Below are 12,554 nucleotides of genomic sequence, written 5' to 3'. Positions count from 1 at the left end.
TTATATGGAGTAATAGGAGGTGATGTAGGTTTTATGGAGTAATAGGAGGAGATGTAGGTTATATAGAGTAAGAGGAGGAGATGTCGGTTATACGGAGTAATAGGAGATGTAGGTTACATGGAGCAAGAGGAGGAGATGTAGGTTATATGGAGCAAGAGGAGGAGATGTAGGTTATATGGAGTAATAGGAGATGTAGGTTACAGTATATGGAGTAATAGGAGGAGATGTAGGTTATATGGAGTAAAAGGAGGAGATGTAGGTTATATGGAGTAATATTAGATGTAGGTTACATGGAGTAAGAGGAGGAGATGTAGGTTATATGGAGCAAGAGGAGGAGATGTAGGTTATATGGAGTAAGAGGAGGAGATGTAGGTTATATGGATAATAGGAGATGTAGGTTACAGTATATGGAATAATAGGAGGAGATGTAGGTTATATGGAGTAATAGGAGGAGATGTAGGTTATATGGAGTAAGTGTAGAAGATGTAGGTTATATGGAGTAAGAGGAGGGGATGTAGGTTATATGGAGTAAGAGGAGGAGATGTAGGTTATATGGAGTAATAGGAGGAGATGTAGGTTATATGGAGTAAGAGGAGGAGATGTAGGTTATATGGAGCAAGAGGAGGAGATGTAGGTTATATGGAGTAAGAGAAGGAGATGTAGGTTATATGGAGTAATAGGAGATGTAGGTTACAGTATATGGAGTAATAGGAGGAGATGTAGGTTATATGGAGTAAAAGGAGGAGATGTAGGTTATATGGAGTAATATTAGATGTAGGTTACATGGAGTAAGAGGAGGAGATGTAGGTTATATGGAGCAAGAGGAGGAGATGTAGGTTATATGGAGTAAGAGGAGGAGATGTAGGTTATATGGATAATAGGAGATGTAGGTTACAGTATATGGAGTAATAGGAGGAGATGTAGGTTATATGGAGTAAGAGGAGGAGATGTAGGTTATATGGAGTAAGATGAGGAGATGTAGGTTATATGGAGTAATAGGAGGAGATGTAGGTTATATGGAGTAAGTGTAGAAGATGTAGGTTATATGGAGTAATAGGAGGAGATGTAGGTTATATGGAGTAAGAGGAGGAGATGTAGGTTATATGGAGTAAGATGAGGAGATGTAGGTTATATGGAGTAATAGGAGGAGATGTAGGTTATATGGAGTAAGTGTAGAAGATGTAGGTTATATGGAGTAAGAGGAGGGGATGTAGGTTATATGGAGTAAGAGGAGGAGATGTAGGTTATATGGAGTAAGAGGAGGAGATGTAGGTTATATGGAGTAAGAGGAGGGGATGTAGGTTATATGGAGTAAGAGGAGGGGATGTAGGTTATATGGAGTAAGAGGAGGGGGTGTAGGTTATATGGAGTAAGAGGATGGGATGTAGGTTATATGAAGTAAGAGGAGGAGATGTAGGTTATATGGAGTAAGAGGAGGAGATGTAGGTTATATGGAGTAAGAGGAGGAGATGTAGGTTATATGGAGTAAGAGGAGGAGATGTAGGTTATATGGAGTAAGAGAAGGAGATGTAGGTTATATGGAGTAAGAGGAGGAGATGTAGGTTATATGGAGTAAGAGGAGCAGATGTAGGTTATATGGAGTAAGAGGAGGAGATGTAGGTTATATGGAGTAAGAGGAGGAGATGTAGGTTATATGGAGTAAGAGGAGGGATGTAGGTTATATGGAGTAAGAGGAGGAGATGTAGGTTATATGGAGTAAGAGGAGGGAATGTAGGTTACATGGAGTAAGAGGAGGGGATGTAGGTTATATGGAGTAAGAGGAGGAGATGTAGGTTATATGGAGTAAGAGGAGGGATGTAGGTTATATGGAGTAAGAGGAGGAGATGTAGGTTATATGGAGTAAGAGGAGGGATGTAGGTTATATGGAGTAAGAGGAGGGATGTAGGTTTTATGGAGTAAGAGGAGGAGATGTAGGTTATATGGAGTAAGAGGAGGGGGATGTAGGTTACATGGAGTAAGAGGAGGAGATGTAGGTTATATGGAGTAAGAGGAGGAGATGTAGGTTATATGGAGTAAGAGGAGGGATGTAGGTTATATGGAGTAAGAGGAGGAGATGTAGGTTATATGGAGTAAGAGGAGGGATGTAGGTTATATGGAGTAAGAGGAGGGATGTAGGTTATATGGAGTAAGAGGAGGAGATGTAGGTTATATGGAGTAAGAGGAGGAGATGTAGGTTATATGGAGTAAGAGGAGGGATGTAGGTTATATGGAGTAAGAGGAGGAGATGTAGGTTATATGGAGTAAGAGGAGGGAATGTAGGTTACATGGAGTAAGAGGAGGGGATGTAGGTTATATGGAGTAAGAGGAGGAGATGTAGGTTATATGGAGTAAGAGGAGGGATGTAGGTTATATGGAGTAAGAGGAGGAGATGTAGGTTATATGGAGTAAGAGGAGGGATGTAGGTTATATGGAGTAAGAGGAGGGATGTAGGTTATATGGAGTAAGAGGAGGAGATGTAGGTTATATGGAGTAAGAGGAGGGGGATGTAGGTTACATGGAGTAAGAGGAGGAGATGTAGGTTATATGGAGTAAGAGGAGGAGATGTAGGTTATATGGAGTAAGAGGAGCAGATGTAGGTGATATGGAGTAAGAGGAGGAGATGTAGGTTATATGGAGTAAGAGGAGGAGATGTAGGTTATATGGAGTAAGAGGAGGGATGTAGGTTATATGGAGTAAGAGGAGGAGATGTAGGTTATATGGAGTAAGAGGAGGGAATGTAGGTTACATGGAGTAAGAGGAGGGGATGTAGGTTATATTGAGTAAGAGGAGGAGATGTAGGTTACATGGAGTAAGAGGAGGGATGTAGGTTATATGGAGTAAGAGGAGGAGATGTAGGTTATATGGAGTAAGAGAAGGGATGTAGGTTATATGGAGTAAGAGGAGGAAATGTAGGTTATATGGAGTAAGAGGAGGGGATGTAGGTTACATGGAGTAAGAGGAGGGGATGTAGGTTAGATGGAGTAAGAGGAGGAGATGTAGGTTAGATGGAGTAAGAGGAGGAGATGTAGGTTAGATGGAGTAAGAGGAGGAGATGTAGGTTATATGGAGTAAGAGGAGGGGATGTAGGTTATATGGAGTAAGAGGAGGGGATGTAGGTTACATGGAGTAAGAGGAGGGGATGTAGGTTACATGGAGTAAGAGGAGGAGATGTAGGTTAGATGGAGTAAGAGGAGGAGATGTAGGTTATATGGAGTAAGAGGAGGGGATGTAGGTTATATGGAGTAAGAGGAGGGGATGTAGGTTATATGGAGTAAGAGGAGGAGATGTAGGTTATATGGAGTAAGAGGAGGGGATGTAGGTTATATGGAGTAAGAGGAGGGGATGTAGGTTATATGGAGTAAGAGGAGGGGATGTAGGTTATATGGAGTAAGAGGAGGAGATGTAGGTTATATGGAGTAAGAGGAGGGGATGTAGGTTATATGGAGTAAGAGGAGGGGATGTAGGTTAGATGGAGTAAGGGGAGGAGATGTAGGTTATATGGAGTAAGAGGAGATGTAGGTTATATGGAGTAAGAGGAGGAGATGTAGGTTATATGGAGTAAGAGGAGGGGATGTAGGTTATATGGAGTAAGAGGAGATGTAGGTTATATGGAGTAAGAGGAGGAGATGTAGGTTATATGGAGTAAGAGGAGGGGATGTAGGTTATATGGAGTAAGAGGAGGGGATGTAGGTTATATGGAGTAAGGGGGTCATTGCAGGATCCTCTGGTGACCTGGGATTACTGGTGTCTGACAAACAAATAGACCCAACTTGCTTGATCCAGAGAGGAATGGGTGTGTGTCTCCTGCCCGGCAGCACAGGGGTTAAGATGCCTCCCTCCCAGAAAGAGGGGGTGTGGGGAGGTCCTGATGACGTCACGGTGGGGTTTAGGTGAAACACATTTCCTCCCCTGATGTGATACAGAGACACACAGCTCTGCCACCTGCACCCTGCACCATGCCTGCCTCTGCCACCCCCCTGCTCGGGGCTCTGTGCCTCCTCTTCATGCCAGCAGGTGGGTAATAATACTTGTGCCCCCCGTGCTGGGGTCTGGGGGGCCATGCTTAGAATGAATGTTTCCCATAGGGTGCCCACATTGCGTGACATCTCCGCATTACTAGTAATTCTGCATGCACCACAGGGGGCAGGGTGACCTCCTAACTGCAGGGTATCAGGGACAGGCTCACACAGTCCTGGGATTATATGTAATGCAGGGTGACCTCCTAACTGCAGGGTATCAGGGACAGGCTCACACAGTCCTGGGATTATATGTAATGCAGGGTGACCTCCTGGCTGCAGAGTATCAGGGACAGGCTCAGACAGTCCTGGGATTATATGGAATGCAGGGTGACCTGACTGCAGAGTATCAGGGACAGGCTCAGACAGTCCTGGGATTATATGGAATGCAGGGTGACCTGACTGCAGAGTATCAGGGACAGGCTCAGACAGTCCTGGGATTATATGGAATGCAGGGTATCAGGGACAGGCTCAGGGAAATACTCTACGTGTGCGCAATGTGAACTAACAGCCCTTTCCTCTCTCTGATACTCTCCTCCTAACCTTTACCTCCCTCTACCCTGTGCACCCTCCCCAACACCCACTCACCTCTCCCCCAATACCCCTCACCCCCCCGCCCCCCATACATACTCAAGACCAGGGGTGGGCAAACTCTTGAAGTTGCGCCCCCCTGCCCTCTTACCTGCTCTCTGGCATCTCCTCCTCGCTATCAGATGTTGGAGGAGAAGCCGGAGAGACAGTAAGCGGTCCGAGGGTCTGGGGGTCTCCCCCGGCAATCCGTTTCCATGTTGCGGGGCGCGGGGCTTGCTTCAGCGCGCGCCTTAGAAAGTTTTGCGTGAGCCCCCGCCCTACACCCCCTCCAATTTTCCACACCGCTACCTCTCCCCTTTCCTGTCCCAACCTAGCAACCTCTCTACACAACGGCGCAGGGCGTGATAATACCAAAATGTGCAAAACAAATAGCATGCATCCCCGCAAAGCGCTTATACCTGCCGCGACTGTCACGCCGCTTGCTACTGCAATGCGGGCGATGGTGAAGCGTTTTCCAAATTTGTTTTCTGGTTGTGACGGCCGCGTCACGAGACGCAGTTGTCCAATCAAAGAACAGATGTCAGCCTTGTCTCCCCTGCAGTCGCGCGCAGAAGAATGCGCTTGTGCACGTCACTGATGCGGGCGCGCATTGCATCTGTATAATCGCAGCCTTAGACAAGATGGCTCCCGCCACCACACGTGGCCCCTGACAATCTAAGCCACAACCGTGGCACACGCTGCAGAGGAAATCGTACTCAAAAGCAGACTTCCTCCGCTATAAATTCATGCTCTCCCGCTACCGCACTGCCCCCTCCCCCTACCGCACTGCCCTCTCCCCCCTCCTCTCCCCCTCTCTCCTCGCACCCTCTCTTCCCCCCTCCTCGCCTCCTCTCTCCCCCCCCATCCTCGCCTCCTCTCTTCCCCCCTCCCTCCTCGCCCCTCTCTTCCTCCCCCCCTCCTTGCCCCTCTCTTCCTCCCCCCCTCCTTGCCCCTCTCTTCCCCCCCCCTCCTCGCCCCTCTCTTCCCCCCACCTCTCTTCCCCCCCTCCTCGCCCCTCTCTTCCCCCCCTCGCCGCTCTCTTCGTCCCCCCTACTCGCCCCCTCTCTTCGTCCCCCCTCCTCGCCCCCTCCTTGCCTCGCCCCCCCCTCCCCTTCCCCTCCCTCCTCGCCCCTCCCCTCCCCTTCCCCTCCCTCCTCGCCCCCCCCCTCCCCTTCCCCTCCCTCCTCGCACCCCTCCTCGCCCCGCCCCTCCCCACCCCTCCTCGCCCCCCCTCCTCTCCGCCTTTGGGGCAACGCAGATGTACACGTTCTCATTCAGCGAGAAGGCAATCTTCCAATTCATTTCCAGTGACTCAAAAGTAGACCTCTTTGCTTCGCATAGTTGGGGACGTTCATGGAGGACAGTGTACAGCAAATAAAAATATCAGTAGTGAGCACATTCACATGTGTCAGACAGGTCCGCAACCCTGCTCTTCCCCATTATCTCTTCGCATACAACACTTCCACTGCTGCCAGGGAGTAATGACATGCAAATCAGCTCTCCGTGAGTCACCTTTTGCTGGTTGACGATTTTCACCTGGATCATATAACTAATTTTCCCATTGTTGATAATAATAATAGCATGCTCTTGTATAGCGCTGCTAATTGTACGTAGCGCATTACAGAGACATTTTGCAGGCACAGGTCCCTGCCCCGTAGAGCTTACAATCTATGTTTTTTTTGGTGCCTGAGGCACAGGGAGATAAAGTGACTGCCCAAGGTCACAAGGAGCCGACACCGGGAATTGAACCAGGCTCCCCAGCTTCCAACTCTCAGTGCCAGTCAGTGTCTTTTACTCACTGAGCCGCTCCTTCTCCATTGTTGGATGAGTACAGGTGATACACGGCACCACTGCTTCTTGTTGCCATTTTGACCCCTTAAATGACCCCTCTGTGCCTCAGTGCTGGCTCAGGATTGTGCCGCGTACATGGATACCAGCTTAACTTACCACCCGAAGCAGATCTGCATACTGTCCTTCTGCTGCGGGACCTGCATGAACAGATACTGCAGCATCAACCCGTTCGACAAGCTGGATCAGAGCCAGGCCCTGTGTATCATCAACAGGTATGTGACAGTTGTGGGGACAGGACGGAGTATATCGCCCGTTATCGGAGCGGAGGGGAGTAACAGAGTTAGACACAGACAGAAGGAGCTATGAGCCTGTCCCTCCCCCCGCAGGGTGACACAGTGACACAGACAGAAGGAGCTATGAGCCTGTCCCTCCCCCCGCAGGGTGACACAGACAGAAGGGAGCTATGAGCCTGTACCTCCCCCCGAAGGGTGACACAGTGACACAGACAGAAGGGAGCTATGAGCCTGTACCTCCCCCCGCAGGGTGACACAGTGACACAGACAGAAGGAGCTATGAGCCTGTCCCTCCCCCCGCAGGGTGACACAGTAACACAGACAGAAGGGAGCTATGAGACTGTCCCTCACCCCAGTAGGGTGACACAGACAGAAGGGAGCTATGAGTCTGTCCCTCCCCCGCAGGGTGACACAGTGACACAGACAGAAGGGAGCTATGAGACTGTCCCTCCCCCGCAGGGTGACACAGTGACACAGACAGAAGGGAGCTATGAGACTGTCCCTCCCCCCGCAGGGTGACACAGACAGAAGGGAGCTATGAGTCTGTGTGACTGTGTCTCCCTGTGGGGGAGGGACAGACAGAAGGGAGCTATGAGCCTGTCCTCCTCCCGCTGGGTGACACAGTGACACAGACAGAAGGGAGCTAAAGTTAGAGCTGCCCACCCTAAAGTCTTGTCCCCTGTCCCCTCTCTCTGCTGCAGCCTCTGGATGTTCATTGGCGGTAGCATCACACTATCCCTAATAGGGGTCATCGGGCTCATCGCTTGCTTCTGCCGCTGCTGCTGCTCCTTGTACCAAGTGTACTGCAAACCCAGCCAGGAAAGTATGTGTTCCCTGCCATCCCGCCGCTCACTCACTCCCCACACACTCATTATCTGCCATCCCGCCGCTCACTCACTCCCCACACACTCATTATCTGCCATCCCGCCGCTCACTCACTCCTCACACACTCATTATCTGCCATCCCGCCGCTCACTCACTCCTCACACACTCATTATCTGCCATCCCGCCGCTCACTCACTCCCCACACACTCATTATCTGCCATCCCGCCGCTCACTCACTCCCCACACACTCATTATCTGCCGTTCCGCCGCTCACTCACTCCCCACACACTCATTATCTGCCGTCCCGCCGCTCACTCACTCCCCACACACTCATTATCTGCCATCCCGCCGCTCACTCACTCCCCACACTCTCATTATCTGCCGTCCCACCGCTCACTCGCTCCCCACACACTCATTATCTGCCATCCCACCGCTCACCACACACACTATCATTATCTGCCATCCCGCCGCTCACTCGCTCCCCACACACACTATCATTATCTGCCATCCCGCCGCTCACTCGCTCCCCACACACACTATCATTATCTGCCGTCCCGCCGCTCACTCGCTCCCCACACACTCATTATCTGCCATCCCACCGCTCACTCACTCCCCACACACTCATTATCTGCCGTCCCACCGCTCACTCACTCCACACACACTCATTATCTGCCGTCCCACCGCTCACTCGCTCCACACACACTCATTATCTGCCGTCCCACCGCTCACTCGCTCCCCACACACTCATTATCTGCCGTCCCACCGCTCACTCACTCCACACACACTATCATTATCTGCCATCCCACCGCTCACTCGCTCCACACACACTCATTATCTGCCGTTCCACCGCTCACTCGCTCCCCACACACACTATGATTATCTGCCGTCCCGCTGCTCACTCACTCCCCACACACTCATTATCTGCCATCCCACCGCTCACTCACTCCACACACACTATCATTATCTGCCGTCCCGCCGCTCACTCGCTCCCCACACACTCATTATCTGCCATCCCACCGCTCACTCGCTCCCCACACACACTATCATTATCTGCCGTCCTGCCGCTCACTCGCTCCCCACACACTATCATTATCTGCCGTCCCACCACTCACTCGCTCCCCACACACTCATTATCTGCCGTCCCGCCGCTCACTCACTCCCCACACACACTCATTATCTGCCGTCCCGCCGCTCACTCGCTCCCCGCACACTATCATTATCTGCCGTCCCACCGCTCACTCGCTCCCCACACACTATCATTATCTGCCATCCCGCCGCTCACTTGCTCCCCGCACACTATCATTATCTGCCGTCCCGCCGCTCACTCGCTCCCCACACACACTATCATTATATGCCGTCCCGCCGCTCACTCGCTCCCCACACACTCATTATCTGCCATCCCACCGCTCACTCGCTCCCCACACACTCATTATCTGCCATCCCGCCGCTCACTCGCTCCCCACACACACTCATTATCTGCCGTCCCGCCGCTCACTCGCTCCCCACACACTCATTATCTGCTGTCCCACCGCTCACTCGCTCCACACACACTCATTATCTGCCGTCCCACCGCTCACTTGCTCCCCACACACTCATTATCTGCCGTCCCACCGCTCACTCGCTCCACACACACTCATTATCTGCCGTCCCACCGCTCCCTCGCTCCCCGCACACTATCATTATCTGCCATCCCGCCGCTCACTCGCTCCCCACACACTCATTATCTGCCATCCCGCCGCTCACTCGCTCCCCACACACACTCATTATCTGCCATCCCGCCGCTCACTCGCTCCCCACACACTCATTATCTGCCATCCCGCCGCTCACTCACTCCCCACACACACTATCATTATCTGCCATCCCGCCGCTCACTCGCTCCCCACACACACTCATTATCTGCCATCCCGCCGCTCACTCACTCCCCACACACACTATCATTATCAGCCATCCCGCCGCTCACTCGCTCCCCACACACACTCATTATCTGCCATCCCGCCGCTCACTCGCTCCCCACGCACACTATCATTATCTGCCATCCCGCCGCTCACTCGCTCCCCACACACTCATTATCTGCCGTCCCGCTGCTCACTCACTCCCCACGCACACTCATTATCTGCCGTCCCGCAGCTCACTCGCTACCCACACACTATCTGGACGGACTGACCTGTCACTGCCATTAGTACACTTTGCTCCTAGGAGAGATCGACCCCTCGGGTCAGAGCAGTGACCCCGCGCACACGGAGTAACACTATATGACAGTGCTGTGTATGCCAACCCAGCGTTTTTTCTTTCTCCAGCTGCTGTGACAACCATGACGGTCACTAACCACATGCCACCGCCGCAGCAGCACATGGTACCGATGGCGCATACCATGGCGATGCCGCACCCAGGATACCAGCCAATCCCCCATCAGTTTGTACCTGGCGACCCTGCAAATAAGACGAACCTCCCCCCACCCTACCCAAGTGAGGCTACAGACAAGTACGGCTACCGTGCTATGTAGGCGGTGGGAGGTGAGTGCGCGCACACGCACACACATTTCTGTATGCCTGTGCTGGGACCCTGATCCACGTATCCACTACTCTTTTCTGAAAATAAGCATCTTCAGTGCATGATCCTTTTATTACAACACCTCATTGCCTCTGCTAGGCACTTTCCTCTTCTATCTTGAGATTTGTTAACGGTCATGCCCCCCTATTCCCCCATTAGTACGATGTGAAGAGGGGGCAGGGGGGGTAGTGTCCTTTTAAGGCAGAACAATGGTTTCTTCCTGTAAAGTTCCTGCATCTCATGTACGAGTTACTGCGCGATACACAGCAGCTATGCTTTACAGATGCCTCCATTTTAAAATCCCGGTCTGAGCTGCATTGCTTTTGCCTTTCTGTCTTCGCAGGAGCGGAATACGCAATGCACGAAAACCTGGCTTATGCCGCGACTCCGTAACGCCCTCTCACGTTCGCCTACGTCGGTTTTATTTTTGACCCGTGGGCACTATATTATTTTCATGAGAAAAGTAGTTTGCAGCGTAGTGCCGATATCATTAGGATTGTGGTAATATTCGAATTAACGCCACCGGCTAAATATATCGCAAGCCGCGAGGGCGCCGTTACTACCGGAGACTGCTGCGGCGCCCCTCTGGGACTGGAGAGGTTACTGGACGGGCATAATTTTTTTGGTTAAAGATGGCTGCCGTTTATTACACCGTTCCGGTTGTTACCCGGAAATCTTCGCTTGCATTCCTGTGTTCGTGAAAATCTGGTCGTCCCAGACGAGGGACAGTATTTCGCCCGTCTGCTTCACGCCCAAATAGCGTGTCGTCGGCGTCCAGCTCGGGACTGGTACGCCCCACCACAGGCGGCATTCTCTGCGCCACGCCGTTTGAACGATTGCTCCGTGACTCCGGGCCCCAGATCAATTCGGCTACACATCGTATTAACCATCGGCAACAACAACAAAATGCGCCCGGAAACCCAAGAATTTCGACTCGCTGCATCGCTTCTCGGAGCCGAGCGGAATTAACCCTTTCACGGCCAGATGCCACAATGGCGGCGAAAAGCGGGTTCGATATTTTTTTTTATTATTATTATTTTAATTTTTCACAATAAAATAATTCAGTGTAAAATACGTCCTAAATTTTTTATTGCTACAAAGGGAAAGTAATCATTCTAGCGATGTTTTTTGTTTAACACCGCGTTCTGTTTAGATATTTGCGTTTTTAACGTTGGATTTTCGATGAGTTTTCTCTGGCTCAGCGGGACTTTCGCTGCTTTTGGTATTTTCTAATACGCTGATTTGTAATTTTCATATAATAGATAAACGACGGTCGCCATTTAAATGTTTATTTTTTTTTTACTGAGAAAATAGGAACGGGGTAGTTATAGCGCCAGATATTAACGCACGTGTTTTATATATTCCTGGGGAATAAAGTCCAGAATATTTTGTGGTTTTTTGTTGTAACACTGCGGGGAAAAGCTTGTAAGCAACATGGCGGGGCAGTTTGGTCAAGCGCCGGTGTGGGCTAATGCTTGCGATTCCGGCGTTGCCAATCTCTTATCGGGGCTTGATGAATCTGGCCGATGGCATCTATCATGATGGTTTTGTCCAACCCTGTGAAACAAATAAAGCTTTGTGCTACGTGAAGGTGAAAGAAAACGGCGCTAACTCTATTAGTGTACACTAATAATATACAGTGAATATTTTGACCAAATCAATTAATTGTTAAACAGTGATATTGTGTTCAAATAACGTGATAATATTATTAAAAGGTTCAAACCCCCTGCTCAAACCCAGCTGGTGGGGACTGGTTTCGCTAGTCCCACAAATCGTCACTCTCCAGTTGTAATCCAGGGGGAGCATGAAGGGAAAAGAACATAAAACAGGAAAAACAATCTAAGTGCAGACAATAAAATTCAAGTGATATAAATTATGCATTCTTTATTGGCTCATATGTGATGTCTATTTACAAGATGTATGTCAAAAACAAGTCCCTGAGAGTGGTGGTCCACACCAAGTCACACCGGAGGAGGCGGGTGAGCCTGAAGTGTAAACCAATTAATCTTCTCTCTTTGATCACAATGATTGTGGTACATGCCTGAAATACTTGTTTTTATTGTAAGTGTTCATTTTTAAACCCCATAAAGTCTAGTTTTTTTACATCATACTGGTCTGCACTATGGTTTGTATTTCTTAAACAAATAAAGCTTTGACATTGTGACCGACGCGTGTATTGTATAATTCTCAGCGCAGCGTGACGCCGAGCTCTTTCCAGTAAACACTTCAACCCCGTTTTTAATATGCAGTGAAACCGCTTCCCAGCCCTGGGGAAAAGATCTCCGACCCGGGGAGGAGGGTTCAGTCTAGCAACTAAGCGCCATAAATAGCATTTTTGGCGTAAAAATTGACGCAAGTAAATTTCACGTGTGTGTGTGTGTGTGTGTGTGTGTGTATTATGTGGTTAAAAAAAATTCCGGCAAAACCGGCTGCCAAATTCAATCTGGTGTGACCGCTAAAACGTCTATATCAGCACAGAATGAAGTTGGTATGTGTCACGTATTTGACG

At 50.1% G+C, this 12,554-nt stretch overlaps 1 protein-coding gene across 1 annotated transcript; it reads left to right on the top strand.

Moving 5' to 3' along the window:
- Nucleotides 1–3,782: 3,782 nt before the first annotated feature.
- LOC142467874 (protein shisa-4-like) lies at nt 3,783–12,209 on the top strand. The gene is made up of 5 exons (XM_075573815.1): nt 3,783–4,014; nt 6,487–6,649; nt 7,372–7,493; nt 9,793–10,008; nt 10,389–12,209. The coding sequence occupies exons 1-4, from the start codon at nt 3,957–3,959 to the stop codon at nt 9,996–9,998; spliced, it is 549 nt and encodes a 182-aa protein (XP_075429930.1). The 5' UTR covers nt 3,783–3,956; the 3' UTR covers nt 9,999–10,008; nt 10,389–12,209.
- Nucleotides 12,210–12,554: the final 345 nt, after the last annotated feature.

This window comes from Ascaphus truei, chromosome 17 (assembly GCF_040206685.1).
Source record: "Ascaphus truei isolate aAscTru1 chromosome 17, aAscTru1.hap1, whole genome shotgun sequence".
Taxonomy (NCBI): domain Eukaryota; kingdom Metazoa; phylum Chordata; class Amphibia; order Anura; family Ascaphidae; genus Ascaphus; species Ascaphus truei.
Note: the sequence above shows the minus strand (reverse complement) of the source record. Positions and strands in the feature narration are given on the sequence as shown.

Excerpts from the sequence above, each read along its gene's own strand:
- LOC142467874 (XM_075573815.1), top strand. The coding sequence starts at position 3,957 with ATGCCTGCCTCTGCCACCCCCCTGCTCGGGGCTCTGTGCCTCCTCTTC. Across the intron at positions 6,650-7,371 it reads GCCCTGTGTATCATCAACAG|CCTCTGGATGTTCATTGGCG; the intron begins GTATGTGACAGT and ends TCTCTGCTGCAG. Across the intron at positions 7,494-9,792 it reads CTGCAAACCCAGCCAGGAAA|CTGCTGTGACAACCATGACG; the intron begins GTATGTGTTCCC and ends TTCTTTCTCCAG.